The following is a 17,603-nucleotide window of genomic DNA, read 5'->3' as shown; positions in this document are numbered from 1 at the left end:
TAGGTTCAAAACTGGCCATATTTACATAATGCTTGGGGCATGTTCAACCTGAACTGATGTTACATAGCAGCTATTCCATATTGAGTTGCATTACTTTTTCTGTGCTTGCATTTCATGTTTACCATCATAGTGGTATTCCCTGGATTTGATGTGACAAAACTTCTATCAAGAGCTCACTGAGCATATTTTGATGATGACAACAAAGTGAAAATGGCTATAGAATGCATTGCCCATGAGTTGGTGGCTTACATATTATAATGAAGAACGCTCACTGCAAATACCAAAAACAAAAACAAAACCGATCCAGTCAGTGGCCTATGAACAAAATACCAGCATTTGTCTTGTTTCTGAATTGTTTTTAGTAATGATCAAAGTTGATCAGTGTTTTAATGTAATTATTGCACAACCCTTACATCAAAAGATTCTTGTACTCTATCTCAATATCAGCTACACAACCACTCAGATCCATTCAGATGCTGCCCCCCACCCAGCAGAATAATCTGCTCCCAATTAAAGTCAAGGATAAGACAAACAATTTGGAATTGGTCTATGTCCTTTTTAGGACAAGCTCTAATTTATATGACAAGTGAAAGTCCAATTGGACCTTGTTGAACACACATTTATATTAATAAATCACTTTCCCACTTGGCCAACAAGTAAATAAATGTCCTTGTGCAAAAAAATCTTCTTCACATATGTATCCAAGATCATGAAGTTCTGTAGCTCTGGATACTCAGTGAAAGAACAAAGTTTAGTGCAAATCCTTTTGCAAGTCCCTGGCTTGGCATCAGAGGGTCATGAATACAGTCCGAGGGTCTTGGTATCCCACAAGGCAAGGTAAGGGCATGGGCCAGAGAGCCCCCGGCTGCCCTGCTGAGGGGCTCCTGGGGTCAATGGAGGGAGCTGGTAGAGACGGGAAAGGCAGGCCCAAAGGCATGGGATCTTCCCTCTTGCTCACTGTCTGATGGTGGGGTGAATACACGTAGGACAAAGGCCCACTCGAGGGAGCAAAGGGGAGAGGACTGTAAAATGGAATGGAAGAATAAACCTCTGGTCGCATCTCCTGCATCTGGCGCTTCAGCTTCATCCGCCGGTTCTGGAACCAGGTCTTGATCTGTGGGTAAGAAAGAAGAAGAGTTGGATGGACTCAGATCTGTGGCACACAGTCTTCATACAAGCCAAGCTGCAAAGCCACCAGAAACTTTATCAATTCCCAAAGCATGTGTTTTTATAGACTAGAGACTTCTTCATCAAATACTTGTAGTCTAATCCAGAGATTATTTTACACTATGTGATCATTGCCCTGTTATTCCACTTCAATCCACCCCAACACCATGCTTCCCGTGTCCATAGCCTGTGCCTAAGTCCATAACTTGTGTCTTGTTCTCTCCCCTACTTCTCAAAACCGCTCACCTAACAACTTTCTATTTTTTAAATTCAAAATAAAAGAAAATATAATAAACAGGAAATTACAAAAAAAGCAAAAAATGGATATAAAAGGCTAAAAGTATTCAACTACATTCTCACCACTACAAAAACTACACCAAAGCAGAAGCACAAAAATGAAACACACAAGTATGAACATAGCAATGAAACATAGCAACAAACTAGTCTACAAACCTCCACTCACTATCAGATCTTATTATTCTACTCCCTTTGAATGACAGTATATAACCATATTTCTATACTAGGTAATATTATTCTATTTCATAAATCCTATAACAGACAATAGTCCTCACTGTTGTGAAAGATTTTATCCTTTTCTTAATCCCATAATCTGTGTCTTATTCTCTCCCCGGTCTTTTCCAGCTGCTCCTCTACCAACTTTCAAACTGCATATCTTTCCTGCTGCATTTTATAGGATCATACAGTTGGAAGAGGCAGGTAATCCAACTCCGTGCCATGCAGAACCACTCCTGACAGATGACCATTCAGCCTCTGTTTAAAAACCTCCAAAGAAAGAGACTTCTTTCTGAAACAGTAGCATATTTTGCTGTCTAACTGCTTTCACCCTCAGAAGAATTTTTCCCAATGTTTGGGTGAAACTTTTCCTGAAGCATGATCCCATTGCTCTGGGCCCTAGTCTTTAAAGAGCAGAAAACAAGCTTGCCAGCTCCTCAATGTGACATCCTTTCCAAGACTAAAAACACAGCTCCAAAGTTTCTTCTCAATCTTCTCTTCAAATTGAACCTCTTCAGCTCTCTAAGCTATTTCTGGAACCCCGGGTGACACAGCGGGTTAAACCCCTGTGCCGGCAGGACTGAAGACAAACAGGTCACAGGTTTGAATCTGGGGAGAGTGCAGATGAGTTCTCTCTGTCAGCTCCAGTTCCTCATGCAGGGACATGAGAGAAGCCTCCCAGAAGGATGGTTACACATCAAAACATCTGGACATCCCTGGGCAACGTCCTTGCAGACGGCCAATTCTATCACACCAGAAGCAACTTGCAGTCTCTCAAGTCACTCCTGACATGACAAAAAAAGCTATTTCTAACAGAGATTGTGTAAGGGTTTCCAAGACTGAAAACACAGCTCCAAAGTTTCTTCTCAACCTTCTCTTCAAACTGAATCTCTCCAGCTCCCTAAGCTATTTCTAATAGAGATTGTGTAGGGGTTCTTAGACCATGTGTTCTACCTTAGGGATGCTAGTATATATATAGTCATGTCAGGAGTAACCTGAGAAACTGCAAGTCGCTTCTGGTGTGAGAGAATTGGCTGTCTGCTAGGACATTGCCCAGGGGATGCCAGGATGTTTTGATGCTTTATCATCCTTGTGAGAGGCTTCTCTCATGTCCCCGCATGAGGAGCTGGGGTTGATAGAGGGAGCTCATCTGCCCCGGATTCAAACCTGCGACCTGTCGGTCTTCAGTCTTGCCAGCACAGGGCTTTAACCCACTGCGCCACTGGGATGCTAGTTGGATGGCATGAGTGAGAGATCAAGAGATCATGACAACTAGCCTTCCAGACCTTTGACCATTTTGGACATATTCCTGCTGCCTTGTGTTCCTTAAAATAATCCTGGTATGGCTATGGTTCTCAACCTGTGGGTCCTCAGATGTTTTGGGCTTCAACTGGCAGAAATCTTAACAGCTGGTAAACTGGCTGGGATTTCTGGGAGTTGTAGTCCAAAATACCTGGGGATCCACAGGTTGAAAACCATTGTGCTATGGCATCCAGCTTGTTTACAAAGCTCCAGAGAAGGAAACTCAATCACACTCCCATGAAGTAGCCTATTCTGCTGTCCAACATGAAGTCAGGAAGGTTTTCCTAATGTTGAGTGGAGATCCCTTTGGTCGCTGTGCCTACAGCCTTTGCTTCTCTCCCCTGCCTTTGCCAACTGCCTGCCTTGGGCCTGAGGGCCACTCCACCCCCTGGCAGCCCGCGGGGAGGATTGGGGAGGGGGCAAAGGAGGCCTTACCTGGACCTCGGAGAGCTGCATCTTGGCGGCCAGCTTGCGCCTCTGCGCGGCGCCCAGGTAGCGGTGGCGCTGGAAAGCGCTCTCCAGGGTGCTGATCTGCTCCAAGCTGAAGGCCGTGCGGAGCCGGCGCCGGGGGCTGATGCTGCTGCTGCTGCTGCTGCTGCTTTGGGGGCTCTTCCCGGTGGGCGGGCCTCCCTCCGAGAGGCTCCCTTCCCCGTCCGAGCTGCCCCCCGAGGACACCCACTCCCCCTCGGGCGACGCCAAAGCTGTGGGAGAAACAAGAGAGGCATCAGCTCCACGTCCATCAGGCACAACAAGCAGTACATCCACTTATTTGGGCGTCTTCAAGCTCTTCCCGACTTGCGGCAACTCTTCCCTCGTATTTCCTTGTGCCATAACCGAGTGGGGATTTGAACTCTGATCTCCCTTCCACACAGCCATATAACTCAGAAAATCAAGGCAGAAAATCCCACAATATCTGCTTTGAAGTGGGTTATCTCCGAGTCCTTCCACACAGCCCTATATCCCAGAATATCAAGGCAGAAAATCTCACATTATCTGCTTTGAACCGGGTCCACGCTCAGATAATGTGAGATTTCCTGCCGGGTTATCTGAGTAGCCTACCACTGAGGATGCTTTCCATAGATGCAGGTGAAACGTCAGGAGAGAATGCCTCTAGAGCAGTGGTTCTCAACCTGGGGTCCCCAGATGTTTTTGGCCTACAACTCCCAGAAATCCCTGCCAGTTTACTAGCTGTGAAGATTTCTGGGAGTTGAAGGCCAAAAACATCTGGGGACCCCAGGTTGAGAACCACTGCTCTGGACCATGGCCATATAGCCCGAAAAAAAACTACAACAACCCAGGAATCTCCTTTCTTGTAGTTTGAAGCCATTGCTCCGCATCCTAGTCTCCAGGGCAGCAGAAAACAAGCTTGCTCCCTCCTTCCTATGACTTCCCCTCACATACTTATACATGGCCATCATCTCAGTCTCCTCTCTGCCTTCTCTTCTTCAGGGTAAACATGCCCAGCTCTTCAGCCGCTCCTCATAGGGCTTGTTCTGAATGAGGAGCAGCTTGAAGAGCTAGGTATGTTTAGCCTGAAGTTAGAGAATGCTGAGAGGAGATATGATAGTTCGAGTGGTACCAATAAACTGCATCTCTCCTTCAGTGTAGATGTACCCTGAGAACCCAAGAAAGAGAAATCAGTAAGGAGAGAGAGAGAGAAAGAGAGAATGGGAGAGAGAGAGGCCAAGGGCTGAGCCTTACCTGAGGAAGAGGGAGCGGAGGGTCCCAGTGAAGCTTTGGGCGGCGAAGGGTGTACTTGCTGCTGTTGGGGAGGCGACCCTCGGCTAACAGGAGGCCCTTCTCTCCACGTAGACCCCCCCTTGGCGTAGGGTTCTCCCCGCTGGGCCTCGGGGAGCTCTTCCCGAGCCTTCTTGGGCGCCCGGCTGCTCTGGGAAAGCCAGGCCACGGAGGCGAAGGGCGCCTTGGTCATGGCTGGGGAGTGGGATTGCTTTGCCTTTGCTGGACGGTTTGAGGAAGAAAGCAAAACCCTGCGAGGCTGGCCGGATTTATATGGGGCGGCCCTCTCTCCCTTCCTCCGCCTGGCGGGGGGGTGGGGGTGGTCCAGCAGGCACATCAAAGGGGCCGGTCAAGGGCCGCCTCGGGGGCCCATTCGCACTTTCCCCCCAAAGCCTGGCTCCACGGTGTCTGCCACCGATAGGGACTCTTGCCTCCTGTCACCTCCTTAGCCTTGAAGAAAGGGTTTCAAAAGGCAACCTGGGATTGAAAGAATCACCATCAGGGATTTGGCAAGGGCCATTCTTTGCCTAAAGAGTCATGGGCCTGATTGGGACCAGTCTATTCTAATGTGTGTGTGTGAATCTATTTAAATAGCAATTTAATGTTCATTTGTAGGATTAACATAACTCAAAAAACACTGGACGAATTGCCACCAAATTTGGCCACAACCCAAGGAACGACCTTCACATAAAAACTGATTTTGTCATTTGGGAGTTGTAGTTGCTGGGATTTATAGTTCACCTAAAATCAAAGAGCATTCTGAACTCCGGTATACAGGACTCCCATGGCCAACAGAAAATACTAAAAGGGTTTAGTGGGCATTGACCTTGAGTTTGGGAGTTGTAGTTCACCTACATCCAGAGAGCACTGTGGTCTCAAACAATGATGGAGCTGGACCAAACTTGGCACAAATATTCCATATGCCGAAATATGAACACATATGGAGTTTGGGGGGAATAGACCTTGACATTTGGGATTTGTAGTTACTGGGATTTATAGTTCACCTACAATCAAAGACCATGCTGAACCCCACCAACGACATAATTGAGCCAAACCTCCCACACAGAACCCCCATGTGGGCCACAGCAACGTGTGGCAGGGGACAGCTAGTTACTTTCTTTATGCTTGTGGGTAAACAGTATTTCTTGTTGTTTCTTTGTCAGTGTTGATGTGGAGATTGTCTGGTTTGCCTACTTTGGAATATGCAACATATCATAGTCCTTCTTTAGGGGCCCTTTTCAAATCTATGATGCTATATCTGTGTGTGTGTGTGTGTGAATCATATCTATCTATATCTATAGCTGGATGGCTCTTTGTCAGGAGGGCTCTGATTACGTTTTCTTGCCCTGGTGAAGAGAGTTGGACTGGATGGCCTAAAGTATTTTCTGTTGGTCATGGGGGTTCTGTGTGGGAAATTTGCCCCAATTCTGTCGTTTGTGGAATTCAGAATGTTCTTTGATTGTAGGTGAACTATAAATCCCAGTAACTAGAAATTCCAAATGTCAAGGTCTATTTCCCCCAAACTCCATCTGTGTTCATATTTGGGCATATGGAATATTCTTGACAAGTTTGGTCCAGATCCATCGTTGTTTGAGTCCACAGCGCTCTCTGGATGTAGGTGAACTACAACTCCCAATGCCCACTAAACCCTTCTAGTGTTTCCTGTTGGTCATGTGAGTCCTGTGTGCCATGTTTGGTTCAATGCCATAATTGGTGGAGTTCAGAATGCTCTTTGAATGTAGGTGAACTATAAATCCCAGCAACTACAACTCCCAAAAGAAAAAATCAAAAAATTTTGAGTGAAGGACATACATTGGGTTGTTAGGTCTTGATATCAATTGGTCCCCTGTTTTTTGAGTTCTGTTAATCCCACAAACGAACGTTACATTTATATATGTGTGTGTGTGTGTGTGTGAATGATTCACACACACATAAAGATACAGTATCATAGATTTTAAAAGGACCCCTAAAGAAGGACAATTATATGTTGCATATTCCAGGGTAGGCAAACCAGACACTCTCCACATCAACACTGACAAAGAAAAAACAAGAAATACTGTTTACTCACAAGCATAAAGAAATTACATATATTAGAAACCAACACTTTCTCATTTCTTTATTTTCCAGATCACCAGACTGGGCCATAGCAACACATGGCAGGAGACACACACATACATACACATACATACAGTCAGGCCCGTAGCCAGGATTTCGTTTCGGGGGGGGCTAAAAAATTTTCAGGGGGGGTTTCGGGGGGGGCTGAGTTTCGGGGGGGGGGGCTGAGTCTGAGTGAAAGAGGGTCTAGCCTAGCAAACCTTTTGTATCATTACCCCAATACCCCCATACATATGGGATATATTGAGAATGGTGATCAAATCATGATATTAATAAACATAACAGTTTAAATAATGCACCAGTAAGGCCTTTTCGCGAATCACCATGAAAATTTCGGGGGGGGCTGAAGCCCCCCGAGCCCCCCCCCTGGCTACATGCCTGCATACAGTCAAACACACAAACACACAAATTAATAAATAAAAAATAAAACTTTATTTATATTTCACCCTTTCTCTCTGAGGGGACTTAGGGCAGTTTACAACAGATGTTAGCAAACATTCAATGCCCTGAGAAGCTCAACAAAGACAAAAATGTCATACTATTATATATTATGGGAGCCCCCGGTGGCACAGTGGGTTTAACCATTGAGCTGCTGAGCTTGTTGACCAAAATGTCACAGGTTCGAATACGGGGAGCAATGTGAGCTCCCGCTGTCAGCCCCAGCTTCTGCCAACCTAGCAGTTCGAAAACATGCAAATGTGAGTAGATCAATAGGTACTGCTCCAGTGGGAAGGTAACAGCGCTCCATGTACTCATGCCAGCCAAATGACCTTGGAGGTGTCTACGGACAATGCCGGCTCTTCGGCATAGAAATGGAGATGAGCACCGACCCCCAGAGTTGGACACAACTGGATTTAATGTCAGGGAAAAACCTTTACCTTTACCTCTGATTATTTTACTGCACAACTTTGTTGTCAGCTAACACTGTTGGAACGGGTATAACACAGCCCTATATCACAGAATATCAAGGCAGAAAATCCCACATTATCTGAGTGTGGACTCAGACTCCTTCCACACTGCTGAAGAAAATCCCACATTTTCTGATTTGAGCTGGGATATATGACAGTGCGGAGTCAGATAACCCAGTTCAAAGCAGATATTGTGTGATTTTCTGCCTTGATATTTTGGGTTATATGGCTGTGTGGAAGGGCTCTCAGTTATTTCCTTAATAGATGCTTGCTTAGATGATTAGACCATCTGTTCCTCAGCTTTCATGCAAATCACAGCATCTTCTCTATTCATCTCCATTTGTATCTATTTTGAGCATGAGTTGATCAGTATACCATTGTACAACGATGTTGTTAATAATGGAAAGCAATTGAATACTACCATTTCTCTTCACTGCTGAAAAGAGAACACTTGTGAAGGCCCAGACTTTCTGTGGAAAGATTGAGGGACTGGGATAGGAGGAAATAGAAGAGGAAGAGGGGAAAACATAAAGTTTAAGAATTAAGGTTGCCATCTGATCATGTCTGCAGGCAAATCACCTCTGAAGGCCAAATATGGCAGTGGTCAGACCTATGGAAAACTTGTTTTCCCGAGCAAACCTAATGCAAAATGCATCTCCCCAGTGCTAATCATACTTGCTGGAGGGCAAATTCTTTTCCAACTAAATGTGAGGCAATCCAAGTTGCATCTGTCTAGTCTTTCTGAAAGGAGAGGTGTTAAGACAGAATCTACAATGCAAAATACAGAGCTGGACAAATCACCTTTTTGTCTGGAGTTAAATGGAGTCATTAAAACCTTGTTAGGAACAAAGGCTGGGCCTAATTTGATCAATGACAGGCTTGTTAAAATCTGGGGCATTCCAGCAGGTCTGGCACAGCCAAAGGGGAAAGAAAATAGCGATGGGATCCCACTAGTTTTCCTACATATAAAATCCAGATTATCTGCTTTGAATTGGATTTTATGGCATAAATGCAGTTCAAAGCAGTGTAGATGGGGCCAGAGAAAGACTTCCAACTTCCAACTTCAAACCTCGCAACCTCTGAGGATGCCTGCCATAGATGCAGGCGAAACGTCTGGAGAGAATGCTTCTAGAGCAGTGTTTCTCAACCTTTCTAATGCCGCAACCTCTCAATAAAGTTCCTCATGTGGTAATGACCCCCAACCATAAAATTATTTTCATTGCTACTTTATCGCTGTAATTTTGCTACATTTATGAATCGTAATGTAAATATCTGATATGCAGGATGTATTTTCATTTACTGAAGCAAGTTTGGCACAAATACCTGATACGCCCAAATTTGAATACTGGTGGGGTTGGATGGAGGGATTTATGTTGCCATTTGGGAGTTGTAGTAGCTGGGATTTATAGTTCACCTACAATCAAAGGGCATTCTGAACTCCACCAACCCTGGAATTGAACCAAACTTGGCACACATAACTCCCATGACCAACAGAAAAAAAAAACTGGAAGAGTTTGGTGGGCATTGACCTTGAGTTTTGGAGTTGTAGTTCACCTACATCCAGAGAGCACTGTGGACTCAAACAATGATGGATCTGGAACAAATTTGGCACAGATACCCAATATGCCCAAATGTGAACACTGATAGACTTTGGGGGAAAATAGAGCTTGACATTTGGGAGTTGTAGTTGCTGGGATCTATAGTTCACCTGCAATCAAAGAGCATACTGAACCCCACCAATGACAGAATTGAGCCAAACTTCCCACACTTCCCATACTGTGCTTTCTGATGGTCTTTGGCGACCCCTCTGACACCCACTCGTGACCCCCCCAGGGGTCCTGACCCCCAGGTTGAGAAACACTGTTCTAGAGCATAGCCATATAGCCTGAAAACCCTACAACAACCCATTTTCAACTTTCTTTGGGCCCTCCTTCAACTGTGACCATTCTGAGGGCCCTTCCACACAGCCCTATATCCCAGAATATCAAAGGAGAAGATCCCACATTATCTGAGTCTGCTGTTTACTGCCTGGGGGAAGTACTTTGTTGAGAGGTGTTAGCTGGCCCTGATTGTTTCTTGTCCGGAATTCCCCTATTTTTTGGTTGTTACTCTTTATTTACTGTCCTGATTTTAGAGTTTTTTTTAATACTGGTAGCCAGATTTTGTTCATTCTCATGGTTTCCTCCTTTCTGTTGAAATTGTCCACATGCTTTTGGATTTCAGTGGCTTCTCTGCCATCCTCTCCAGACAGGAAGCAGCCAATCTTTGAAACTGCAAGGCCATTAAATGCTAATAAAGGTGACCAAATGCAACAGTCACACTTGCCTCAAGCAGACAAGAGTTCTTTCTCCCAACCTGGACATTCCACAGATATATAAACCTTACATGGCTAATTTCCAACAAACCTCACAACCTCTGAGGATGTCTGTCATAGATGTGGGCAAAACGTTAGGAGAGAATGCTTCTGGCACATGGCCATACAGCAACCCAGTGATTCTGGCCATGAAAGCCTTTGACAACACATTGTGTTGTACTTACTTTGAAAGTAGTTGTTATATTCCAGAAACTTCATTTTTGTGGCTGCCACAATCTATGTTGAATTGGTTGAGATTAGATGAGATATTCATTGAGAAACTATAGTGAAATGTGCTGCAGGATGTCCCACAAAAACAAAGTTTTTTGCAGTTTAATAAACTTTTTCCATGTTTTTATGATAGAACCAATGAGGAAATGACTTTTATAACTCAAGAACAAAAAATGTGTTACATAGGGTAATGAATGGTAATTGGTTTTTCTTCTTTTTTACCCCTCCTGAAGAACTAGACCCTTTGGCCAGACTTTGCAGGTCAGACCACTATAATGAGACTGAACTAGCTATCTTATGTAGACAATCTCACTTTGAGATAGGGGGACTCAAACTCATAACAATGTGTGACTGAAAAACTGCTTTGATCACCTTTGAAGAATATCAGGCTAAACATTAAAACTCGAATAGATAATGAAATGTCACTTATTACCTGGGGATTAGAAGGAGAGTGAAGCAATCCTTTCACAGCAGTGACTCTTTCTGCCCCCTTTTCTCTGTAAATGGACCTGTGGGATGTCATGAACAGACAAGGAATACTGTGTGTACAAGCTTTCAGATTTTCAGGCTTCTTGTTTTGGTAAAGGTAAAGGTAGTCCCCTGACATTAAGTCCAGTCATGTCTGACTCTGGGGTGTGGTGCTCATCTCCATTTCTAAGCCGAAGAGCTAGCGTTGTCCATAGACACCTCCAAGGTCATGTGGCCGGCATGACTGCATGGAGCGCTGTTATCTTCCCGCTGGAGCGGTACCTATTGATCTACTCACATTTGCATGTTTTCGAACTGCTAGGTTGGCAGAAGCTAGGGCTGACAGCGGAAGCTCATGCCGCTCCCCAGAATCGAACTTGCGACCTTTCGATCAACAAGCTCAGCAGCTCAGTGCTTTAACCCACTGTGCCACCGGGGGCTATAAAAAGGTAAAAAATGGGAAAATGGATTACTGTTACTCTAATACATCATAGCAATTAGCTACGCCTTCACAGATACTAATATACAAAATATCTCAAAATAGTTGGCAAGGAGTTGCTGTGAGTTTTCCACCTATATATGGATCAGTCATCTGAGTCCGCTTCCACATGGAAAACATGGCAGAATCAGTATATTCTCCATATTCAGCATAATCTGGTATGCATTCAGTTTTAATTTATTCACGCTCAGGCCTCTTCTACACAGCTGTATAAAATCCACATTGAACTGGATTTTACAGCAGTGTGGACTCAGATAATCCAGTTCAAAGCAGATATTGTGGATTATCTGCCTTGATACTTTGGGTTATATGGCTGTGTGGAAGGGCCCTCAGACAACCAATGGAAGATCTTAATGGACTGCAGTCATTTATTATATGTCTTTTTTCTGTTAGCCATGTCATCATTTTAAAGGAAGAGTGTAACAGTAATCAGTACACTAAAGCATTCCACAATTAGGAGGCCAATAACATTGACTGAAAAGTGTTCAGGGCAGTAAAAAGTCTATTTTCTAACTAGTAAATTCAATGCACCTTTAAGACAGTTGAAACTGCTTAACTGACAGAGAAGAACAAACTTTACAACAACAGCTGCAGTAGTTTTGCTGTCATAAGGAGGCAAATTCTTTCTGCTTGAGAGTATTGCAAATTGTGTTATATCTTGGCTATCTGATGTCACCATGTAGTGTTTCATTTCAATATCTGATCCAATGAAGACATTGAAGAAGACCACAAATCCAGACAAACTTAAGTCTTGGGGCAGATCTAAAGGTAAAGGTAAAGGTAGTCCCCTGACATTAAGTCCAGTCATGTCTAACTCTGGGGTGTGGTGCTCATCTCCATTTCTAAGCTGAAGAGCCAGCATTGTCCATAGACACCTCCAAAGTCATGTGGCTGGCATGACTGCATGGAGCGCTGTTACCTTCCCGCCGGAGCGGTACCTATTGATCTACTCACATTTGCATGTTTTCGAACTGCTAGGTTGGCAGAAGCTAGGGCTGACAGCGGAAGCTCACGCCGCTCCCCGGAATCGAACCTGCGACCTTTCAATCAACAAGCTCAGCAGCTCAGTGCTTTAACCCACTGTGCCACTGGGGGCTCCTTGGGGCAGATCTAGACAGGCCTTTATCCCAGGAGATTCCGCGTTTTAAAAACACGGTTCTTCCTGGGGGCCTGTTCACACACACACCAGAAAGCGAGCAATTTCTGGGGTGGGTGTCCAGATGCTCTTGGGGGATTGTCCTGCAAAAACATCTGGAGGCCCTACTCCCTTCCCCTGAAGTCCCCAGACCACTTTGAAAAGTAAAATAAACTTACCTGGCCTCCAGTACACTCTCGGAGCAGCTCTCCTAGCACGTAGAAATGATACGCCAGGAGAGCAAAGGAAGGGGGAGTGATTTTCCTCCTCCTTCCCCCTTCCCACTCTCCTGGCGTGTCATTTCTACGTGCCAGGAGAGCTGCTCCAAGAGTGTACTGGAGGCCGGGTAAGTTTTCTTTACTTTTCAAAGGGGTTTGGTGGCTTTGGGGAGGGGGTGGGTATTCCCACAGTTTTCCGTAATAATTTAGACCAGAAAACTGTGGAAATGGTGACTGGACTGCAGTCCAGACACTAGAAATAGTGGGTTTATCCCACACCTTCCAAGAAAGCGCAGAATAAATCCACTATCTAATTGATTTTCTGCAAACTAGGATTTTTAGTGAATTAATTCAGGACTATCCAGAATGTTGTCTGGACAGCTCCTTCTTTATTGCAGAAGTTAACACAATAAAGATACTGTCTGTACGAGCCCTTTGAAAGAAACTCTGATCATACAGGTTTTTTTTCTCAGATAAGGACTTCAAGATCATTTATATGGTATCACTGGGTTTTGGCTATTTGGTAGCTTGGCTCACTTGACAATATGCCACAGATGGAAAATGATATTCTTGATTCATTAATCATATTAACGAAATGAGACAATGCCTGTTGTTAGTTTGGAGATGGCTGAATACGAATGCTATTGTATGGTGCCTTCCAGGATGTGTTTTGACTATCTATCAAATAAATCAATTTCTGCACCTCTAAGACATTATTTATTTATTTAAAACATTTATATTCCACCTTTCTCACCCCACAGGGGACTCAAGGTGGAACACAACATATATACGGCAAACATACAATGCCGGGACATAAAACCATAAATTTATACAAACATTAAAATCACTTATATCCACATTAAAAGTTGCTTAAAAACCATCTCAGGACACCATTTTGCCTCATTGCACTACCCCAAAGGCTTGGTCCCACAGCCAGGTCTTCACCATCCTTCTGAAGCACAGGAGGAAGGAGGCTGATCTAATATTGCCAGGAAGGGAGTTCCATAACCGGGGGGGTAATCACTGAGAAGGCCCTGTCTCTCGTCTCCGTCAAATGTGCCTGTGATGGTGGCAGGACCGAGAGCAGGGCCTCCTCAGAAGATCTTAGTTTCCACAGTGGTTCATAAAAGGAGATATGTTCAGACAGGTAAATTGGGCCAGGGCAGTGTTTAGGGCTTTATAGTCCAAAGCCAGCACTTTGAATTGTGCCCGGTAGCAAACAGGCAGCTAGTGGAGCTGACATAACATGGGAGTTTTGTGCTCCCTGTATGCCGCCCCAGTTATTAACCTGGCTGCTTCTTGTTGGACTATTTGAAGCTTCCGAACTGTCTTCAAAGGCAACCCCCCGTAGAGCGTGTTGCAATAGTCTATCGTGGATGTAACGAGAGTGTGGACCACCATGGCCAAGTCTGACTTCCCAAAGTATGGGCGCAACTGGTGCACATTCCAGACATCTTTAATCTAAACAGAAAGGTCCACTATATCCTATAAAGTCACTCCTACACAATTGCAGGTTTCAGTTTTGATAATTTGATGAATATGGTCTCTTCTTGATAATCTCTAGGCCCTCCAGTATGAATCTATGGTCAACTCCCAGAGTAAGTAATTTATAGAGTCAATATAGAGCACTGGTTTTCAAACGTTTTAAGCTGTGGTCCCTAAGACTCATTTTGGGATGTGGGGTGGGAGGAGGAGGCTATAGTTTGATAAAACCATGAAAAAATTCCTATGCATGTTGCACATATCTTATTTCGAGTGCAAAAATATATATAAAAGAACAATACAGTATTTAAAATGAAAAACAATCTTAATCAATAAAAAGGTAAAGGTTTCCCCTGACATGAAGTCCAGTCGTGTCCGACTCTGGAGGGTGGTGCTCATCTCCATTTCTAAGCTGAAGAGCTGGCATTATCCATAGACACCTCCAAGGTCATATGGCCGGCATGACTGCATGGAGCACCGTTACCTTCCTGCCGGAGCAGTACCTATTGATCTACTCATATTTGCATGTTTTTGAACTGCTAGGTTGGCAGAATCTTAACCAATAGTATTACCAATATTTCAATGGGAAGTGTGGGTCTCAACAGACATTACAGGCTCCAACTGCCCCAACCTCAATCACCTGCTTCTTTTGCTGTCACACACAGAAGGGTCATCTCCACCCATATCACTTTCTTTTCCTTTTTTAAAAATTAGGTTAATGAAGTAGAAACAGAACTGCAAAATCTTGCGATTTCAGGATATACTCAATATTATGAAAATTTGAAAATTCATCATATAGAATCGTTTTTCCAAAAAAAAAAAAATTAAAATCAAAGGGTTCGTCCCTGTGGAGCAATGGTGGCAAGAGTAGAATTGAGGAAAACCTAAGACTGCTTACTTGAAAAACCATAAGAAAAAAAGTAATCAAATGCTAATTGCACAGAGAAATGCAACAATTGCCACCAAGCATTAAACTTTGCAACTTTTTGTGCTTATATGTGAATGTAGAAGACTGGCGTCAATAGCTACCTGGCTCCAAAAATACCCCATTTCTAAATACTTTAAGAACAGAGTACCACAATCAATCCCCAGAAATAGTCTTGTGTCATGTGATGGCATTTATGGGACTCCAATTTTAAAAGTATGTAAAGGGGATGTGATGGGGCCCTATGTGTGCTTATGTGTGTAGAAAAAATACCTGCGCTATCTTTACTCTGTTGATAGATATTCCATGTCCCTTGAGGGAAAATTCTCACAAATTTCATAGTATTTTAATTATCTATATTTTAAGAAAAGAGCATTCATTTTGTTCTGTTTTAGTGTCAAAATCCAAAACTGATTTTTTAGACCCCTGCCTTATCCAGAGCCAAGTCTCCAGTGCCCTCTACTGGAATGCCTGAACACTTACTGACATGAACTCCTGACTTCAGGTATTATAGAGTCATTCAGTTCACAGGTCTGAGCTTTCTGAAATGTTAGCAAATAAACCATGCAGCGTTCAGTTTGACTTTGGTGATCCCATGAAGGAGAGACATCTATGGCCCCTTCTACACAGCTGTAAAAAAAACAGATTATCTGCTTTGAACTGGATTATATGGCGGTGTAGATTTAGTCCCCTTCCACATAGCTGAATAAAATCCCACATTATCTGCTTTGAACTGGAATATATGGCAGTGTGGACTCAAGATAGCCCAATTCAGAGCAGCTATTGTGGGATTTTCTGCCTTGATATTCTATGGGCCCTTCCACACAGCCATATAACCCAGGGCGATTCCAGACAGGCCGTTCTCCCAGGAGCATCCGCATTTTGGAGCCCCCGGTGGCGCAGTGGGTTAAACCCCTGTGCCAGCAGGACCGAAGACCAACAGGTCGCAGGTTTGAATCCGGGGAGAGGCAGATGAGCTCCCTCTATCAGTTCCAGCTCTTCATGTGGGGACATGAGAGAAGCCTCCCACAAGGATGATAAAAACATCAAATATCCAGGCATCCCCTGGGCAACGTCCTTGCAGACGGCCAATTCTCTCACACCAGAAGCGACTTGCAGTTTCTCAAGTAGCTCCTGACATGACAAAAAAAAATTCCTCATTTTAAAAATGTGGATGTTCCTGGTGGCCCATCTACATCCACTCCAGAAAGCACGCACTTTCTGGGTGAGTCTCCAGATTTTTTTTTCATGTCAGGAGTGACTTGAGAAACTGCAAGTCACTTCTGGTGTGAGAGAATTGACCGTCTGCAAGGATGTTGCCCAGGAGATGTTTTGATGTTTTACCATCCTTGTGGGAGCCTTCTCTTATGTCCCTACATGGAGGAGCAATTTTCCTCCCCCCTCCCCTTTCTCCTGGTGTGTCATTTTTATGTGTCAGGAGAGCTGCGGCAGCTCTGCAATGGAGGGCAAGTAAGTACTTTTCCTTTTTAAAGGGCTTTTTGGAGTCTTTTGGAGAGGGGGTTGGTATTCCCACAGTTTTCTGGGCTAATTTAGCCAGGAAAACAACGGGAATACTGTATGGACTCCAGTCTAGACACCGGAAGTAGTGGCTTTATTCCATGCCTTCCAAGAAGGTGCCTTCCCAGACCTCTTCTACACTGTCCCTATATCCCAGGATCTGACCCCAGGTTATCTGCTTTGAACTGCGGGCCCTTCCACACAATTCCATGTCCCAGAATATCAATGCAGAAAATCTTTCATTATGTGCTTTGAACTGGGTTATCTGAGTCCATACCGCCATATATTCCAGTTTAGCTTGGTAAATTGTGGGAATGGTGTCTGGATTGTAGTCCAGACACCAGAAATAGTGGATTTATCCCACGCCTTCCAAGAAGGTGCGGAATAAATCCATTATCAAATTAATTCCTTACAAACCAGGGTTTTCCTGGTTTGTAGTGAATTAATTTGGGACTGTCCAAAACATTGTCTGGATAGCCCCTCCTTTATTGCGGAAGATGCTGATATCGAGCTCTTTTGGAGGGTCCTCCCAGCGAGGGAGGTCCCGGAAGACCGCGAATGGGGTCCTTAACCTTGGTGAGCAGCCAGCGAACGCCAATCCAAAGCGCAAAATATTAAGAATTAATCCCACCAGAGGCTGAAGAGGTATCCAGTGACCGAAGCGTTTATTTCTGCGATTCAGCTGAAAAGGATGCGTTACAGGGATATTTCCACTATAAGCATACAGTACAGTGATTTCCAGGCATATTTATACAGACAGAACAAAGGAAAAACAGTTTGAAACTTCCGCCCGCCTTCCTTCAGCTGGCTTTGCCCTGATTGGCCGGCCCTGGAACAGCTAGGAGGAGGCTTGGCCGCATGTCCCGCCTCTCAGCCAACCAGCGGGCGCTGCTGCCTCCAGGGGGCCAATCGGAGCCTCCCTAGCGCCTCCGAAGATGGTCCAATCAGCAGTCCGGAGGCGGGACATGGCTAGACAGCTCAGAGGGGGCAGGATGCCCGGGAGGCATCTTGCCAGCTGACTGAAAGCCTTTG

At 44.5% G+C, this 17,603-nt stretch overlaps 1 protein-coding gene across 1 annotated transcript; it reads right to left on the bottom strand.

Moving 5' to 3' along the window:
* Positions 1 to 787: 787 nt before the first annotated feature.
* Positions 788 to 4,912, bottom strand: LOC132770153 (homeobox protein vent1-like). Its single transcript, XM_067466262.1, has 3 exons — positions 4,684 to 4,912; positions 3,418 to 3,683; positions 788 to 1,114 (listed from the first exon to the last, which is right to left on the bottom strand). Exons 1-3 carry the CDS (start codon positions 4,910 to 4,912, stop codon positions 788 to 790), a joined length of 822 nt encoding a protein of 273 aa, XP_067322363.1.
* Positions 4,913 to 17,603: the final 12,691 nt, after the last annotated feature.

The sequence above is a fragment of the Anolis sagrei genome, chromosome 3, assembly GCF_037176765.1.
Source record: "Anolis sagrei isolate rAnoSag1 chromosome 3, rAnoSag1.mat, whole genome shotgun sequence".
NCBI lineage: Eukaryota > Metazoa > Chordata > Lepidosauria > Squamata > Dactyloidae > Anolis > Anolis sagrei.
This window is presented reverse-complemented; position numbering and strand designations above follow the sequence as displayed.